The sequence below is a fragment of the Belonocnema kinseyi genome, chromosome 10 (assembly GCF_010883055.1).
Source record: "Belonocnema kinseyi isolate 2016_QV_RU_SX_M_011 chromosome 10, B_treatae_v1, whole genome shotgun sequence".
NCBI lineage: Eukaryota > Metazoa > Arthropoda > Insecta > Hymenoptera > Cynipidae > Belonocnema > Belonocnema kinseyi.
This window is the reverse complement of record NC_046666.1, coordinates 98,195,395-98,215,687: the sequence shown is the minus strand read 5'-3', so window position 1 is coordinate 98,215,687 and position 20,293 is coordinate 98,195,395. Positions and strand designations below refer to the sequence as shown.

Sequence of the window (20,293 nt, the reverse complement as noted above, 5' to 3'; positions counted from 1 at the left end):
GCTATCTAAGGATGGTACTATAGAACGCCACCTCAAGGTAGGCCTAGTGGCGCCATCTCTTGGTCAGGCCGGAAACTTATCAATCCACCCTCGTAAGTAACACTTTATTCCTGAAATTAATAACTGATTTCCATTGTATTTTTTTCACAGATCGATCATAGATGAAATACACATCAGAAAATTCAGATGGATTTTGTGCATTTCAGCTGTTTCATTTCAATGAACATTATTGGAAAACCGTTATCTCTAGACCTTATCCCAAGACTGGAGATTGGTTAGCCTAAAATTAATTCTAGTTCAATCTGATGGCATAGAGAAGTATCAAAAAAATATCTTCAGGTAATTTATCTTATCTTATCTAGACAAGATATTTTAGGCCAGAATTGTTATTCCAATTTTTTCAGAAATTATTCTATTTGAAGAAATGCTAGCTCTGGATCTGATTTCCAAATTTTCATTCAATCAGCCTCGAAAATTAATTCTCATTCATTTTGATGGTATAGCTTCATCAAAAAGATATCTTGAAGAAATTTAACTTGCCTGAATTTAAATTAATAAAATATTTCGTGATTTTTTTATATTTTAGCAAATGTTTTCTCTGGACCTCTTCCTAAAATTTGATTTAGTCAACCAATAGAATAAATGAGAGACTCGTTAGTGATAGAATTGTATCAGAAATAAATCTGGACAAGATAATTTAGGCTAGAGTTGTTATTCCATTTTTTTTAGAAATTATTCTATTTTCGAAATTCCTATCTCTGGACCTGATATCCAAACGGGCATTTAATCAGTCTCGAAAATTAATTCTAATTTATTTTGATGGTACAGTTTTTTCAAAAAGATATCTCGAAGAAATTTAACTTGCCTGGATTTTAGTTAATAAAATATTCAGGGATTTCTTTGTATTTTTGAAAATGTTTTCTCAGGACCTCATCATAAAGTTTGGTTTAGTCAACCAATAAAATAAATTAGAGACTCGTTCGTGATAGAATTGTATCAGAAATAAATCTAGACAAGATATTTTAGGCCAGAATTGTTATTCTAATTTTTTTCAGAAATGATTCTATTTTGGAAAAATGCTATCTCTCGATCTGATTTCCAAACTGGCATTCAATCAGCCTCGAAAATTAAATCTAATTCATTTTAATGGTATGATTTTATCAAAAAGATATCTCCAAGAAATTTAATTTGCCTGAATTTAAATTAATGAAATATTTAGTTATTTTTTTGTATTTTAGAAAATGTTTTTGCAGAAACTCATCCTAAAATTTGGTTTATTCAACAAATAAAATAAACTAGAGACTTTTTAGTTATGGAATTGTATCAGAAACAAATTTAGAAAAGATATTTTAGGCTTGAATTGTTATTCCAATTTTTTTATAACTTATTCTATTTTCGAAAAATGCTATCTCTGGATCTGATTTCCAAACTGGCATTCAATCAGCCTCGAAAATTAATTCTAATTCATTTTGATGGTATAGTTTTATCAAAAAGATAACTCGAAGAAATTTAACTTGCCTGAATTTTAATTAATAAACTATTCAGGGATTTCTTTGTATTTTCGAAAATGTTTTCTCAGGACCTCATCCTAAAATTTAGTTTAGTGAACCAATAAAATAAATTAGAGACTCGTTGGTGATAGAATTGTATCAGAAATAAATCTAGACAAGATAATTTAGGCTAGAGTTGTTATTCCATCTTTTTTAGAAATTATTCTATTTTCGAAATTCTTATATCTGAATCTGATTTCCAAACGGACATTCAATCAGTCTCGAAAATTAATTCTAATTCATTTTGATGGTATAGTTGTAACAAAAAGATATCTCGAAGAAATTTAATTTGCCTGAATTTAAATTAATGAAATATTTAGGGATTCTGAAATACAATTTACGGAATTGGTGTCTTCATTTCTAACGGCATAATTTGAGCTTAAACGATAACTCAATGAAATACACTAAAACATCATTTCGAGTAAATTTCAATTACACTAAAAGATTTTTATTTTCTGACAAGATACCAATAATATATGAATTTAATATTTAGAAATGATAAAATACATAAATATAGCAAAACTTATGAAAAAATTGGAATACAAATTCTGGCACAAAATATCGCTTCTACATTTATTTCTGCTATACTAACAAGTTTCTAATTTATTTTATTGGTTGGCCAAACCAAATTTTAGGATGAGGTCCAGAGAAAACATTTTCTAAAATACAAAAAAATCCCTAAATATTTTATAAATTAAAATTCAGGCATGTTAAATTTCTTCGAGATATCTTTTTGGTACACCTATACCATCAAAATGAATTAGAATTAATTTTCGAGGCTAACTGAATGCCAGTTTGGAAATAAGATCCAGAGATAGCAATTTCGAATATAGAATCCTTTCTAAAAAAAATGAAACAACAATTCTAGCCTAAAATATCTTGTCTAAATTTATTTCTAATACAATTCTATTACTAACGAGTATCTAATTTATTTTATTGGTTGACTGAACCAAATTTTAGGATGAGTTCCTGAGAAAACTTTTTCTAAAATAGAAAAAAAAATCCCTAAATATTATATTAATTTAAGTTCAGGCAAGTTAAATTTCTTCAAGATATCTTTTTGACAAAGCTATTCCATGAAAATGAATTAGAATTAATTTTCGAGGCTGATTGAATGCCAGTTTGGAAATCAGATCAAGAGATAGCATGTTTCAAAAATAGAATAATTTCTAAAAAAAATTGGAATAACAATTCTGGAGTAAAATATTTTGTCTAGATTAATTTCTGATACAATTCTATCACGAACGAGTCTCTAATTTATTTTACTGGTTGATCAAACCAAATTTTAGGATGAGGTCCAGAGAAAACATTTTCTAAAATACAAAAAAAATCCCTAAATATTTCATTAAATTAAATTCAGGCAAGTTGAATTGCCTCGAGATATCTTTTCGATACACCTACAGCATAAAAATGAATTAGAATGAATTTTAAAGGCTGATCAAATGCCTGTTTGAAAATCAGAACAGAGATAGCATTTTTCGAAAATAGAATAATATAAAAAGAAATTGAAATAACATTTCTGGCCTGAAATATCATGTGTAGATTTATTTCTGATACAATTCTATCACCAACGAGTCTCTAATTTATTTTATTGGTTGATCAAATAAAATTTTAGGATGAGATCTAGAGAAAACATTTTCTAAAATAAAAAAAATCCCTGAATATTTTATTAATTAAAATTCAGGCAAGTTGAATTTTTCCGAGATATATTTTTGATAAACCTATACCATCAAAATGAATTAGAATTAATTTTCGAGGCTGATTGAATGCCAGTTTGGAAATCAGATCCAGAGATAGCAATTTCGCAAATAGAATAATTTCTAAAAAATGGAATAACAATTTTAGCCTAAAATATCTTGTCTAGATTTATTTCTGATACAATTCGATCACCAACGAGTCTCTAATTTATTTTATTGGTTGATCAAACAAAATTTTAGAATGAGATCTAGAGAAAACATTTTGTAAAATAGAAAAAAAATCCCTAAATACTTTATTAATTAAAATTTAGACAAGATAAATTACCTCGAGATATTTTTTTGATACACCTATACCATCAGATTGAATTAGAATTAACTTTAGGCTGCTCAATCCCCAGTCTTGGGATAAGGTCTAGAGGTAATGATTTTTCAATGATGTTCGAAAGTACAATAAACAAGCCGGGCCGATCTGTCATGATTTCGACGTTATGTTCGGATTCACGTGTTTGTCCTAATCGCTGTAAGTAAATGTAGGTAATGTCAATTTAAAGTTTACGCATGTAATATTTTATTTACTTTACTTAATACGTATTCTATATATTCATAACATACCTTTTGGTCGCAAATAAGCGTTAAACACAATTCACTCTTCGCCCATTGGAATCGCAGAATATTATTACTATTTTATAGTATTTGTCACTCAGCAGACATTCCATAATGTTATTGGCACGGAAAATAATTGACGTTTACTTCTCAGTACACAGGTCTCACTTTATTATGAATGAAACAGTTTTATTATTTGTAATTACTACATAACATAACCTATATGTTTTGACACTTGCATCCATTTGAAGTTTCGAACGCAACCATGGAAACTATGATAAACTTGATGCGAAGATGCACGGGCTTGACCGAATAGTCGATCCGAACGCAACTTTAAAGGCGCGAAATATGAAAATACCCCTGTACACTGGCTTCTTCCCTGCTCTTGTGCAATTCTGGTAGCATCAAGCTCGCCATGTATGTAAGCCCCACCGTGTCCACCCTGTATATATATATAATATATGTAGTTTAAATAGCGTACAATTATTCGATCCTGCATGGAGAATGGAACATATAGTCTATACTTTATAGATTTTGATACACCTTTGCATAGGTTAACTCTAATAAATGTGGATTACCCGTAGCTTTAATCCACTTCACATCGATTTACCCATCTACAGGAAAATAATGAGATTTTTCTCGACGCGTTGATAGACAATCTAATACACAACACTTTTGTTTGTCACTTGGAATCGGTTAGGGTTTCATGGTTAATTTTTCGATCAAATAAATTTGCGGAAATTTACCAACATAACTGTAAAATTCAGAAATTTAATGAACGATATGGAAAGGGAAAGATGGAGCACCAATTAGCGCTGTCTCAAAGCAGGATCAGAGTATTATTTTTATATATGCGATCGCAACTAATTCCTGTAAACCCTGCATTTAACGTTTTTATATTTCAAATCAGCGTTAAGTTATCATATCGAAGTATTAAATACAAAAAAGTAAGTGATGGAGTTTTTAGATTTTTTTACTTTTATGCTCTTTGAGTTAAATATCGAACTTTGTTTGCAATTGAAATCAATTAATATGGAAGCCTTTCTATTGCTTTTAATTACAATTACAAGGGTTGCTTTCTGAATGCATTTTTCATAATTTTATGAATTTTATACACAAAAGAAAATGTACAAGAACTGTAAGTAATCGCTGTTTCATATTTATTAAATATTTGACTTTCTTATTATTTAGTAGCGGTTTTCGCTATTTATCAAATAGCATCCTAAAAGGAAATATTTTTTGAGACTCAATTATATGTATTTTCCTATTATCAATAAGGATTTTAACTTACTGAGGTTTTAAACGTAATATTGTATATGCATATATGAATGTTGTATGTTTATCAATTATGCACCTTTGAGCGGGAAAAAAGTACCCTATGATCGTGACGAAACGTATCCTTTGATCCCTATTTTTTATCCCATATGGACTGTGAAGCCTGCATTGTATACATTTATCAGTCTAGAGTTCAGAATTGAAGCACTTACCTCTGTTAGTATTGGATTTAAAAAATTGGGACCCTGTTCCTCAAACACATTGGGATTCAAACGCCTCAAGAAGCATAGAAATCCGACTGTGTTCTCAACTACGAATTCAGGAATGCACCTGTAGGTAAGATATTTTTAAGAACTTGCTTTCTTAATAATCTGATCGAATACGACCATAGAGTTATCCACTTAATTTTTTAATTTCTCAAAATGAAACTATTTACTCTAAAATCGCTAATAATACGAGTATAACTGAAAATGCCTTTTTTCAAATTTTTATTTGAAACATAAAAATGTATACCCTTTTCGAACTGAAGTCACTGTCGCGCAATTTCGCCACTAAGATGTGACGTCATATGCTGTCAATATTTTATAAAACAAGCTGGAAGTTCAAGATTTTTCTTTGAAAAATGGAAATAAATAAATTCTAAGAAGGATGTTTTGTGCCTAAGTCTACAAATTCTAGTGTAAAAAATCCTGAAAAAATATTCGTATGTATATCCAATGGTTAAGAACGAAAAAAATTCATAAAACTGCTTGTCACGCCCAGTAGAATTTTCGCGGAAAGTTGCAAAAGTGGTAATGCGCAGGCGTATCACGTAATTAAATTTAAAATTGTTTATTTTAACGATTACATGCTGATATTTATGGCAAAACAAATTGAAATACAATAAAATAGGAATTTGAGTTAATTTGACAAAAAATTAATTTGTAATTTTATTGCTATATCAAGTACGGCATGCTGGGTTATTATACCATTTTACACGTTAAGCTTGAAATCAGGAGTTTTAGTCTCAAAAGCAGAACGTTTATATTTTTGTAAGTGATACCGGATCTGTTCCCTAAATAGTAGGACAGCATTTCTATAGCCCAAGCGAAGCAATACAGAGATTTAAGGGTGGAATGGATGGTGGAGGATGTCAGGAGCGTTTGCCGAGTAAATATGCGGAGTAAAAATTTATTTAGAAAAATATACATTTGAATTTTTTAAGCCTTTGCACTTGCAATAGTCCAATAAGTTTAAACGTGCTGTTGTTGAGAATTGAAATGTTGATTTCAAACACTTAGGGCCGGCTCCACCAACTTCGGTTAAATCATTGGTAACTGACGGCGGGTTAAAGTTAACATGATAGATAAGCTTCGATTATCCTGTTGCGCGTTCCACCACATTTTTGTAGGGTGCGGTTAGCTAACCAGATAGTCATTTCGAAATAACTTCCATTTTACTTTAAATCATTCACGTGATAGGCTACCCGTCGGTCGAGTGTAAATCAAAGCAATATGGGCGTGTGCGCCAAATTCAGGTAAGGTTCACACCACGCTCGTGTCCACACTAACCTAAAAAAAGTTAATTTTTATGTATGTTTTGTTCGTGCTTTATTCCTATTTTATTCGTGTTATTTGTAATCTGTCATCAGACGACCTTAGAACTTCTTCCAAAAACTTCATATTTTACAACGACACTGCACTTTCTAAATTAAAGGGCGATTAAGTTGCCCTGACCGACCAATCTTGACCGGTTAGATTTAACGGTGGTTAACGCCAGTTAATCAGCCGTTAGACTTCCTAACGGCTGGTTAACTCGCGTTAACCACCGTGGTGGAGCACGTTACTAACTTTAAAGGAGGATTAACTTTTTAACCCAGGTTGGTGGAAACGGCCCTTAATATAACAATCCAATTACAAATTTATTCCGTAAAATTCACGCAGATTGCTGTCTCATTATACACTAATGGAAAAAATTAAAGAGTCAAAACAATTTTACTAATTTTTAGTAATTTTACAGAATGCTGTATCTTAGTGAAAACTGGTCGTATCAAGGTCTTTAAAAAAGCATTTTCAAGCTGTAAGTTTATAGTTTTGAGATATTTTGGCAAATAAGTTTTCGGAGCTACCTGTTTCACGCAATTTTAACATGTAGTGTGAGAAAAAAATTGCAAATCTTTTTGCTTTTTTTTCAATTCCACAAGCTTTATGCAGCTTTAATTCGCTTTTTTTAAACTTCGGTACGAACATTTTTCACTTAGATATCAAAGTTTAAATATAAAGGACCCTTTTATGTTTCATCGACGATATCTCAGCAACCAATGGTTGCACAGAAAATTTAAGGGCAGTTCTGAAAACTGGAATAAATGTCCTACAAGATTTTGCCACGATCTTGGATAACAGTTTTTTAAATCCATGACATAAATTTGAAAAACAGGAAAAAAGGGTAATTTATGGGTTTTCAGAAAATCAACGGCTAAATTTCAAATCTTCATGAAATTACTAATGTTGAGTGTGCCTTTTACAGTTGAATAACTCCCCAAAAACCCTGCGAAGTTACATTTCGATCTAATAAACCGTTTCCTTGTTGCAAACGGTGAAACTTTTGAAGAAATTAAAGGGTCACGTTTCTTGCGCTTAAACATATCCTAATCATGGCTAAAATAAAAATAAAAAATGTTGACCTTTTTCCTTTTTTTTGCAACTACCTCTGAACCTTACAAAAAAAAACTCCGAAATTTTAGTTTTTTTTAAACGTTTCCAAATCTTGAAAAAATTTGATTTTTACTACTGTCGGCATTAGCGTCACCCAAAGAGTACCATATGGAGGTTGCACGATCGGATTTACGCGAGGCTGAAACGCGATTTGTGTCATCAACTTTAATTTTAATTAAATTAAAAATGGTTGATTTGATCAAAATGTAATTTCATAGGGGTGGGGGGGGGGGATTCAACTGTAAAAGTCACACATTTATTTGCCAAAATATGTCAAAACTAGAAACTTACAGCTTCAAAATGTATTTTTATAGACCTTGATACGACCACTTTTCACTGAGATACAGCATTCTGAACAATCACTAAAAATTCGGAGAATTTTTTTGACCCTTTCATATTTTCCATTAGTGTTATTTTGCTATATATATTAGCACGAAATCATTAAAATAAGCAATTTTAAATATAAATACGTGAGGCGTCTGCCAATTTCCACTCCTGCGGTAGCCGCGAAAATACTAAATAGCGTGACAAGCAGTTTCTTTTCGTAATTGATGCCATGCCGTGCTCTAAACAATTAACTGTGTGAAGATATTTTTGCTAAGATCTTTTCAACGTTAGCAAATTTATTTATTGCAAATAAAGAAATATGCTTAATTTCATAGCATACGTATTTTGTATTGCATTTTATTAATTGATAACGGCTACCGATAGGGATCAGCAATTTTGAGGTTATATTCTGTTGTTAAGTTATAATTATAATTTTATTTAGGCTGCGACTATTTAATCATAAATGTATGTCAAAATAGCCGACAATAGTTTATTTCGACATACAATTATGGACAAATAAGGACGGTATTTTACTTCGCCCTTTCGGAATATATGGAGGAGAGCGTGACGTTCAAAATAAGAAGAGTAAGGTTATTTATTATCATGTTGTAAATTATAATAAACCAATGAATCATTAAAAATGTGCCTGTTTGGCGGGCACATTCTCATGGAACGTGTTGCCCGCGGCTTGCTTCGCTCGTAAGTTTAAGTGCGCCTAGGGCGCGCGTCTGTCGAATCTCGCACTTCACGCTCGGATATTTATTCTTTGCATTTGAAATTCTTCAATAAAACTTTATCAAAAAGATTTCTTTTAGATCGCAATATTTATATGGGTCTTCATATTCTGGATTTTCTACTTAATTAAGTATAGTTAAAGATTACGTTTTTCAAATCTCTATAGGCTTTGAGGTACACATTCTCAACGTGACACTCGCGCTGTGCGCACGATTTTAGATGGACATTTGTGAACAGGTTTTGTTACATTTTTTTCGTAACTTTGGTCGTTTTTCCACGATTTTATTTTTATTCTTATTTTCAATGTTATTTTTTACGAATAAAATAAAGAGTACGCGTCCTATCAAGAAGTGATTCTTAGCGAAATTTTAGATATTTTTTGGGATCACAATTTTTGTTAATTCAAAAAGCTTGCAAAAAGCTATGTTTTTCTTCCCTTGAATTTTTTCATATCGTGCGTTGTTTGGCTTAAAATTTTGATTTTCGATCGATAAATTGTTTGGCTTTCTAAGTACTATCAATAGCCGTACATAAAGTTTTTTAATAAAAAAAATGGTCTCAAACATTTTGAAAATGCTCTAACTTTTTTAATTTTTATCCAAAATGGCTGCTTAACGAACTTGTCTTTTCTTCTAAGACCTAAAAAAAGTCTGTTAAATATCGATTTGATTCGTTCATTTTTTCGAGAGTTATCGTGTTTACGGATGGACGGCCGGACCGACACCCATAGAATTAAACATGTAACAAACAAAAGATAATAAGTGGAGTACCTTACGAGAATATGGAAGGAAAATATAAATATCTCAATTAAGTCAAAATTTATAGCTGTTTAAAAAAGAATTTCTAAATCATTTTAAAGAAAACTTCAAAATGGCTAAGATAGAAAAGTTGCCGTTTAAGAAAACGAGAAACAGGGCACAAGGTCCGCTTTAAGTTATACACACGGATATCGTGGGACCAATAAAACCAATATCTTATCCTGGACAAAAGCGATTCATTATTTCATTCACAGATAATTATTCTCGATTAGCAAAAGCATACACTTTGAAGGCGAAGGATGAATCTGGAGAAGCTTTGAAAAGATTTCTCGTACAGGCAAGAAATTTGCTAGGAAAAGATGAAAAGGTAAATTATATAAAGTCACGTCAAGGCACAGAATACACTGGAGAAAAATGCGTAAGAAATTAAAGGAAGAAAAAATAGATTCAGATTTTACACCGCCATACACACCGGAACATAATGGAGTAGCAAAAAGATGGAAGAGGATAATTTAAGAAAAAGTAAGAGCATACATGTTTGACTCTGTTTTGCCTAAAAGTATGTGGGAACTTTCAATTTCAAGTTAAGCTATTTAATTTTAAGTATGCATTCGAAGTTGGAACGATCTTAAAATTATAAATAATCTTTTATCGAAATTGTTTATAATTCAGTTGAGTATTATTAGAATTATTTCTAATGTATGAGTGCGGACTATAGTGTTACAGTTTTCTTTGTCTCGAATTTTCATGAATATCGCCCGGCAAAATTTGTTCGAATCCACACAAAAATAAATCCATTGTTTTTGTTTTGAAGAAAAATTATATTTAGAGGTGGTGAAGGCCCGTGAAGTTTAAAACGTATTTCCCATAAGAAAAAAATAATTTTTTAAAAATTGTATTCAAAATCGTTAAAATTATTTTAATGGAACTGAAACTCAAGATTTCTCTTCGCAATTAGCCAAAGAATACAAATGAATGGTCGGTTAACATACGGGTCTCACTCTTATTCGAAAAATGTTTCAGCAGGACGCAAAAACTTTTTACCAAATACGTCTCGGGATAGCCTTTTAAGGAACTTTTTTAGTTTATTAGAAATAGTGCTCGTAAGATTATTTTTTTTTACTTTCAGAGCATACATGTTTGATTCTGGTTTGCCTAGAAGTATGTGGGAAGTAGCTGTCGATGCTGCTGTGTATGTATACAACAGAACTCCTCATAAATCCATCAAGTATGACACTCCACTAAAAAGATATGCGCCGGAAATAAGTTGTCATTTTGATCAGATTAAAATATTCGGATGAATTGGTTACATCAGAGTAATAAAGCCTGGTAAACAGTTTAATTCCAAAGCAAAAAAAGCTGTTCTAGTCGGATATACAGGATCAGGTTACATCTTGTGGCATCCTAGAACTACAAAATTTATAGAGTTCCGACACATCCAATTCAACGGAAAATTAGCCTATCAAAATGTTTATAGAACTAAACATTTAAACGATAATGATCAGTTCACATAAATAAAAGAAGCTGAAATCGAACAAGACTGGAATTGGATGGAAAAGTTTGAAGAGGACGCAAAACTAAAATTATACCAAGATAGTGAACAGCCTAAGAAAAAAGGAAGGCCAAGAAAACAATCTCAGGAAAGGCATAAACAAATACAGAGTAATATAAAAAAGAAAGTAAAAGGCCCTACGACAAGAAGTAAAACTAAAAGAAGAAACACGTCGGAATGGAGAAAGATAATAGCTCAAATAGCACATCTAATAGTTGATATAAGTTTTGCTAATTATGCTGTAGAAACATAAAATGAAAAACAACACCAAGGAGAGCAACTAATGCACTGCCATTTAGCAAAAATGAATAGAGATCCAACAAATTGCGAAAAAGCTGTGTCGAGCAAAGAAAAATTAAATTGGATGGAAGCAGTGAAAGAAGAACTTAATTATATGGATCCTAATACAGTTTGGAAACTAGTTGATAGACCTCAAACAATGTCTGAAGGGAAAAGAGCAAATATTATTGATTCAAGGTGGATCTTTAGAAGAAAACTCGAAACCGATGGATCAATCAGGTATAAAGCAAGATTGGTGATCAAAGGTTTCAAAGACAAAAATACTTATGATTTAAAGGAGTCATATGCTCCAGTTTCCAGACTGTCAGTAGTTCGATCAGTATTATCCATCAACAATAAACTTGAACTACATGCTTGTCAAATACACGTAAAAAAATTTTTTAATGGAATATTAAATGAAGAAGTATATACGGTAATACCCGAAGGTCTAGAAGTCGATACACATACCAAAAAGACGCAGGTATGCAAATTGGAAAGGGCATTTTACGGTTTAAAAGTAAGTGCAAAGATATGAAATAAAATATTTTCGGAGGAAGTACAACAACTTGGATTCGAAAACAATTTGCGTGAACCGTGTATATGCACATGGAGAAAAGGAGGAAAGATGGCACTCAAGGGGAGTAAAAAATGCCTCGGAATAGTGTTTGATATAAAAGAACCAGGTAAACCGAAGAAGTTTCTAGAAGTAACCATTGTAAGAAACAAGGAGACAAACTGTCTAAGAATTCATCAAGCTATGTACACAGAAAGCATTCTAAAAAGATTCAATATGAAAGAGTGTAAACCACAAGGCTCGCCGATGGTTACGAGACAAGCAAACAACAAAAACAAAAATAAGACATTTGAAAAAAACGTGCAGACAGATGAAGAATCAAGACATGAAATGAAGAAAGTGCCTTGTTGAGAGGCTATTGGAAGTTGAATGTACTTATCGAATGCCACTCGACCTGACATAACATTTGCGGTAAACTATCTAGCAAGAAAGCAAACAGAGCCCAATGAAGAAGACTGGATGAGCGTGAAACGAGTATTTAGTTATCTACGAGGAATCAAAGATTTATGTTCGACATACAAAGCAGACTGAAAGTCTTGAAGCACTGACCGTTTCAAGTTTTCGAGATTGTCAAGATTGAACGTCTACAGGAGGTTATGTGATTAAGTTGTTCGAATACATTGTCGCCTGGAGAAGCTACAAACAGTCCTATGTAACTCTCTCAACTTGTCATACTGAATACTTAGCTATGAGTGACGCATGTCAAGAATTAATATCGATGGAAAAATCAATTCGAGATGTCATTGGTAAAACATTGTTTCCAGTGATTATATAGTGCGACAACAGATCCGCTGGAGACTGTACAGGAATGGATGGAAGCCATAAGCTTAAAATGTTCGACGACGATCTGGATGATATCAACGCTTATTTGTTAGAGAAAGAGAAAACTCGAAGCAGGAAACATATGACTGAAATCCACGGACATTTCGTTAAACAATGTGTAAACCAAGGAAAATTTAGCCGATATCTTGACAAAGCCCTTGGCACTGGACACTCATAGATATATAAGGAACAAGATTATGAATTTAGATTTTATGAAATCATATATGATTATAGATGTCGACATATATTTATGGAAATGTCTAAAACTGAGTCTCTTGAACTTAAAAAAGTTATAAGTCAATAAATCTTAAATTTTTAGAGTTACAAATTAAACAATTGCGCATTTAGAACATAAAAATGTAATGAAATCGAAAATGTAGAATTTCAATTAGGCTATTTAATTTTAAGTATGTATTCGAAGTTAGAACAACCTTAAAATTATAAATACAATTTTGAGTTTAAGAAAAATCAACATTGCTAGAAGAAAAACTTATTCATTGATATCTGTTTAAAAAATTGTATATATAAACAGTGAATGATAACTTTGCTAATTTTTCGTTATAAATAATGTCTTATGAATAATCTTAGCAACTAGTGCGAAACAATTTTTTCTATGAAGTAAAACACTGGTGAAAATTTGTTTATCGAAATTGTTTATAATAATTAAGTTGAGTATTATTAGTATTATTTCTAATTATGAAGGCAGATTAGGGTGTTACAGTTTTGTTTGTCTCGAATTTTCATGAATATAGACTGGAAAAATTTGTTCAAATCCACATAAAAATAAATCCATTATTTTTCTTTTGAAAAAAAATTATATTAGTTTAATTGAACTGAAACTCGAGATTTATCTTCGCAATTAGCCAAAGAATACAAATGAATGGTCGGCAACCATAAGGGGCTAACTCTTATTCGGGAAAATTTTTTAGCAGGACGCACTTTTCTGAAAATTCAAAAAACTGTAAGGATGGCGAAATGATGATCAGAAAGGTATTATTCGAGGACAGAAGACTTCGAATTAAGTTTTGTTTCGACAAGCCTTTAGAATTAAAAGAACTTTATTTAGTGTAGGTTAGTATAAAAGGTGACAATGCGTTCGCTTTCGCGGTTGGCAAGACTGCCAGATTTTGCTCCTCTCCCGCATTATGTCTTGCTCGATAATGATCGACAACGTTCGGTCAATTGCCGATCTTGCTACGGCGGTAAATTCAAAATATATTCCTAAATGTATGTCTTACAAAATTTTCAAAACTTTTTGAAAATTTGGTGTCTTAGCCTCTTATGGTTCCCGACCATTCGAATCCATAACTACATTTTAAATAACATCCACCATATGTCTGTTTTATTGGGTCCCTTTTCACTTAGGAAGAGATAATAATTCAATCTCTAAAAAAATTATTTAAACAAATTATTATTGTTTGTAACTATCTTCTTCTTTATTAATGCTATATATCAGGTTAACAATCATAGTTGTTTAAACATTTTTTAATTGTTTATAAATATCTTCTCTTAGCTAAGTTCTCAAAAGATGCGTTTTTTGTCTGAACACTGAAACTATTTGTTGAAGTTTCACTTACTGAGGTAATAATTAATGTAAGTTAAAAAAAGCTTATTTAAATAATTTGTTATTGTTTATACCTATCTTTTCTCAGAGCTAATCTAGAAAGCTTTTCCCTGAAATCTTTAGTTTTACGTGGACTTTTTAGTTGTATGTTTAGGTGAATTACTTTTTTTCTTTTCTTAATGCTTAAAAAAATTAATGAAAAAACAGCTAGCTTACACAAGAGACACTGGAACAAAAAAGCTCAAAGAAAAATTTGGAATTGAACATAATTTTAAATCAGCCCCCCCCCCCTCCCGTTATAAACAATAATAAATTGCTTAAACAACTGCTTCTATTAAGTTGCATTAATTATTACCTCACTAAGTGAAAAGTGTACAAAAAGTTGAATAATTTAAAAAAATCGCAACTATCTGACAATAATATAGATGAAAATAGTTATTAACAATATTAATTTATTTAAAAAATTATTTTTGCTCCACTTAAATATAATTATTAGGACACTGCAAATAAAAAATATACAAATAGTTTGAAATAACCCAAAAAACAGCAATTTCTACCATTTAGCAAAGGAAACATTATTATCAATTTATTTTTATTTTCTTAAAATTGAAATGTTTCATATGTGGCTATAATAGCAAAGTATAAAGAAATTTAAATTTCGCGCATTCAATTTTTTTGCTATCTAACAGCGGTGGTCAAAACCACCTCTGAACCATGTCTTAAAATGTTGGGCTTAACGCGCCTATCATTCTCATGTTTCGTTGGTGCAATTACAATTGCCTTTTTAATGATTAATTTGTTCATTAGAATCTACCATGTAATAGTAGATGACCTTAATCTCCTTATTTTGACCGTCACTTCTTCCTGCATATATTCCGAAATGGCGAAATAAAATACCGTTCTTCTTTCGCCATACTTGTATGTGGAAATAAGCTACTGTCGGCTATTTTGACATACATGTATGGCGAAATAGCTACTCCGTTTATTCATATACAAAAATCTATTTCTAAATAATTTTATTATTTTTATTATACAAAAGAATTCACAGCATTTTATGCAATAATACTTTATGGTCTGATGTAGAACAATAAATTAAATAAGAAATCTTTTCCAAGATATGCAAAAGATAGAAACACCAACCTGTATTTTCATATTAAAAAAAATATATTAGATTTCGATTTGTCACTGTAGAGGTACTTCTGTTTAAAAAAATTTCGTGCCGAATTGCAATTTTACGTAAAAAGTATTAAAACTAGAAATTTCCCTAACGATAGAAATCTCTGAGTATATTCTAAAGATTCTCTAGGGCCAGAGAAGCTCAGAGAAATTCTCCGCAGACACTCGGGTAAATACATTTAAAGGTCCAGGTAGTTCTTTTAAATGTTTTAAAGGCTTTAAAATGTCCTTTCTGGAATTGCAGTAGAAATAGGATCATAAATAACAAGCAGAGAGGCTATATCAATAGAGTAGCCGACACTCAAGAGTCCTTTGTTAAGCTTTCGGATTAAAATTTAGAAGTAGATTTTTTAAATTTCATAGTTAACAGCTTAAAACGTAATAATTCGGAATCTACGGGTTTCGACGATTTCTATTAACTAACTTTTTTTTAAATGCTTAAAATAGGAATTAATACAACGTATCTCATAAATGGAATGAGATACGCCAATAAAGACGGCTAACTACTGTAAATAACTCTGCCCGCCCGGTACCTGACGAATATAAAAGGAACATTATATTACCGCCACACCACTCTTAAAAGGACCACTAAAAGGACCTTGAAAAGGACCTAAATCTCTCAGAATATCTCAGAGACTAAATCATTCAAATCGACTCTGCTTATAGACTCAAATGGGCCAGGCTATTTCGCTTGAGAATACTACTAAAATATTAATTTTATATTTTGTGTGAGAACTAAAAGCAATGTAAGACCTAGAGCATTTCGCGAAAAAATAACTTGTCTTTATTGTGTTGATTTTTGGTCAATTATCCGAACTGGTTTATGTATATTCAGGCATGCTACTCTACTAAATAAATTCTTTCAGCCAAAAAACGTTGTGAATTATTTTTATTGTTTTTACCTAATTGACACATGTATTTTCGTGAGATTTGAAAGCGTATGACGACACACCACATTTTTCGCCAACAGGTTACGTTTAAAAAATAGATATTTCCGGTCGATATTTTGTCACATTTTAATGATTACAAATTATTGAATAAACAAAATTGAGTCTCAATTTCACATTTAAATTCTTTGGGCGTCAACTTTTATAAAAAATATAACTTTAAGAAAAGAAAAAGAATTTTGTGGGTGTATAAAATTAACTTACCTAATAGTTTTTGGAACCGTATCAGGTAATGGGAATGTAACTGATTTGAATTCCTTTGGAGCGTAATTACTGCGCTTCGTTTCTTGTATATCACAGTCATCTAAATTAATCTGCATTAGCCAATAAGCTGTAGTTGCATGGAATTTTGAGAGAAGACTTAGACTTTCGGGATACAATAAACTGGCTCTCAGTGACAAATATCTGAAATGTTAAGTAGTACCTAAGAAAGACGTAAATTTTATATTAATTTTTTCTTACTTCGTCATTTCCATTTCCATACGATGTGTTATGGTTTCAATGACTTCAGAACTACCGCCAGCTTGTGCGTCATTGTAAATCCTCTGTATCCTTGCCAAATCTTGATTTGATCTGTAGAATAGAATTAGGACCATTGAATTTGATGCAATTTACTTGCAGCACGAAACTTAAATTATGCTTTAAAATCGTTTTAATGCCTACAATTTTTATTTTATATTCAATTTTGTCAACTTTTAGCTTGCGACAGAATTCTCTAAATCAACTAAAAACTTGCGAACTAAAAAATTATGTTTGAATATTTTTAAAAAATTTTGGAGAAAAAAATTTTCTAGAAGGGGCTCAATACATTTTTATACTCAGGACTAAAAGTGCAAATTTATTACTTGCGACTCCTTTGAATCAGTACATCAGACCTGCCCAGGTAGAGAAAATTCTTGACAGGAACACATGTTCAGCGTACACAGTAAGGACAATGCTCGTGCAGGGTGTTTAGCGGAACTATTAACTACTAACCAGTTTCAAATCATTTTAAAAATAAAAAAAAAACTCATTGATTTTAGTAAAATTTAAGTGAATTTAAACAAAGTTTAAGAAAAATGAGAGCGATTGAATGAAATTCAGAGAAATAAAGATGAATTTAAAAAGCCCTATTTTTTATTGCATATTCGGATTTTTTGGATAAAAATGTGTATGATTTGCCTGCAACATTTTTCTCGTTTCGCGATAGATGGCGCTGTAATCGACGAAATGTGACACGCCCTTTCTCAAGGCGCACCAAAGTTTAAATGTTCAAACTCCTCGATGAACACTGCTTCAACCCTCGTTGACAATTATTCGCTCGTTCCGCTACTTGAAGAGGTTAGAACCTCAACCTCCTGTGACGAACGAATCGCCGACTCCAAACGTCCGAATTTAATGTGGAAATAAAAATAAAAATAAAAGAATTTATTTTGAATTCTATGAATAAAATTAACAGTTTTTATTTTATTTATGTGAACATAATATATTTAATAAAACAATTAAAAGTTTATTCTTACAGTACAGATCCTTCTCGATTTTTTAATAAAGTTCAATTTGAAACACAGCAAAAGAAATTACCGACCGGTCGCGGCCGAAGCAAGGATCTGTCTGAATTTTTGACTAACTCTCAGAGAATCGATGAGTCCGACCCATCAACTGACGGTCCCCTTCTCTTAGTCATTTTTTACATTTCTATTCACCCTTCGAGAAAAGCGATCAATGAGCTTTATAAATCTCCTTCTTCTCAATAAAAACCCACCCATACGACAGTTATGATTTCTTCCGCGTGATCACGAAACTTTAATCACTCAACGACACGTGTTTATAATCATGGTGGTCGCATAGGCGGTTACTTCAATCGAACCGATAAGAAATCTCAGTCCTGGACAAAAGATCTCTTGTTTACCGCTGAAATAAAACCGTTTCCTGTCGGCAAAACAGTTATCTGTTACAGAAATTCAATTTTTCTTCATTTTACTGTTACTAAAAATGCACGCTTACGATTCTGCAATACATTAACAACAAAAAATACGACATTTTCATTGTGACATGACTGAACACGAAAAAAAAATTTCAAATCGCTACAGAATCGTTGAACGAGTGCAATAAAAACTCGTATGAAAAAAAATACATCGCGACGAACATAAGTAGAACCTCCTTCTTTTTGAAGTCGATCTCTACGCTCAGCGTTTTCCAAATAGAATTGTGTCACGTGCTCCATTTTATCGTACTATTACAAACTTTACTATCGATAGAAGTGCTCAACCTACGAAAAAGGCCCGTACAACTACAGTCACTGGAGAAAATAATGAAATTGCTGTATTAGCTGCAGTGGCCAATAATCCTCACGTTAGTACACGAGAAATTGCTCGTGATCCCGTAATGTCTCAAAGCAGTGTTTGGAAAATTTTAAAACGTAATACATTTCATTCGTATCATGTCTCTTTACATCAAGAATTTCACGGTGTTGATTTCCAAAATCGGGTAGCTTTTTGTCAGTGGTCACGTGAACAAATATAACAAAAACCCAACTTTTTTCGTTATGTATTATTCTTTGACGAGTCGTCTTTTACGAACCATGGAATAGTTAATCGACACAACATGTACTGCTGGAATATTGAAAATCTGCAGTGGCTTCGTGAAGTCGAACACCAGCGTCCATGAACTGTCAACGTATGGTGTGGAATAATTGGCAACAAACTGATCGGTCCCCACATTATCGAAGACAGCTTAAATGGTCCAAAATATCAAGACCTTTTGGAAAATAAACTGCCAGTATTTCTTGAAGACTTGAGCTTACAAATACGGCATAACACGTGGTTTCAACATGATGGTTGTCCAGCACACTATTCAGCGGTAGCACGAGAAGTTCTTGATCTTGATTTCAATGGTCGCTAGATTGGTAGAGGCGGTCCGACAAATTGTTCTGCAAGAACGCCAAATCTGACTTCATCAGATTTCTTTTTGTGGAGCTATCTGAAAGACAAAGTGTACAAAGAAAAACCAACAACACGTGAGAATATAAGTGACCGACTTACAAGTGCATGTGCTGAAATAATGGAAGATACACTTCTCCGTTGTGTCAGTTCATTTGAATTACGGATTAATAAGTGCATTGAAGACGAAGGTCAACATTTTTAGCACTTAATTTAATTCAAAGATGATTCCCTGAGTACCTCGAATCGTGAGAGGCGCGGGGACTCACGAGCACCCCGAATCGTGAGAGGCAAGGGGACTCACGTTAATCAAGCACCCCAAAGGGAACAGAAAACGGCTACGTCCACGTCGTTGTTCCTGGGTTACGCTAAAAGTAATAGTTTGATTTAAGACTAATTTCTAGTATTGCAGAATCGTAAGCGTACATTCTCAGTAACAGTGTAATGAAGAATAATTGAACTTCGTCGATTAAGCGCGATCTATCGCTAAATGAGAAACATGTTTTGGACAAATCATACGCATTTATATCCAAAGAATCCGAATATGCAATAAAACATAGGGGTTCCCATTTAAGATTTCAAACTTGCTCCAACCCCCAGGGGGCGGTGTAGGGGAACCAATTTTAACATCAGTGTATGTACTCCTTAGAGTGATTAAATTTTGATTCATAACATTCTCTAATAGAGTGTCTATTTTACACATACACACACACACACACACACAATTAAAAATTTGTCATAAGGACAACCGCAGGATTTCGCCGGGAGCGGGTGCTAATCTGAAAAATTGCACCCGCTTCCAGCGAAATCGCGGTAAAATTTC

General features: G+C 32.2%; 1 protein-coding gene across 1 annotated transcript in view; it reads right to left on the bottom strand.

The window, feature by feature from the left end:
* Nucleotides 1-20,293, bottom strand: part of LOC117181333 (ubiquitin conjugation factor E4 A) — a 58,399-nt gene that overhangs the window by 20,724 nt on the left and 17,382 nt on the right. The window contains exons 6-8 of the mRNA XM_033373894.1: nt 17,015-17,125; nt 16,757-16,957; nt 5,338-5,455 (exon numbers count right to left, since the gene is read on the bottom strand). Coding sequence (XP_033229785.1) covers nt 5,338-5,455; nt 16,757-16,957; nt 17,015-17,125 — 430 coding nt within the window. The remainder of the gene's footprint in view (nt 1-5,337; nt 5,456-16,756; nt 16,958-17,014; nt 17,126-20,293) is intronic.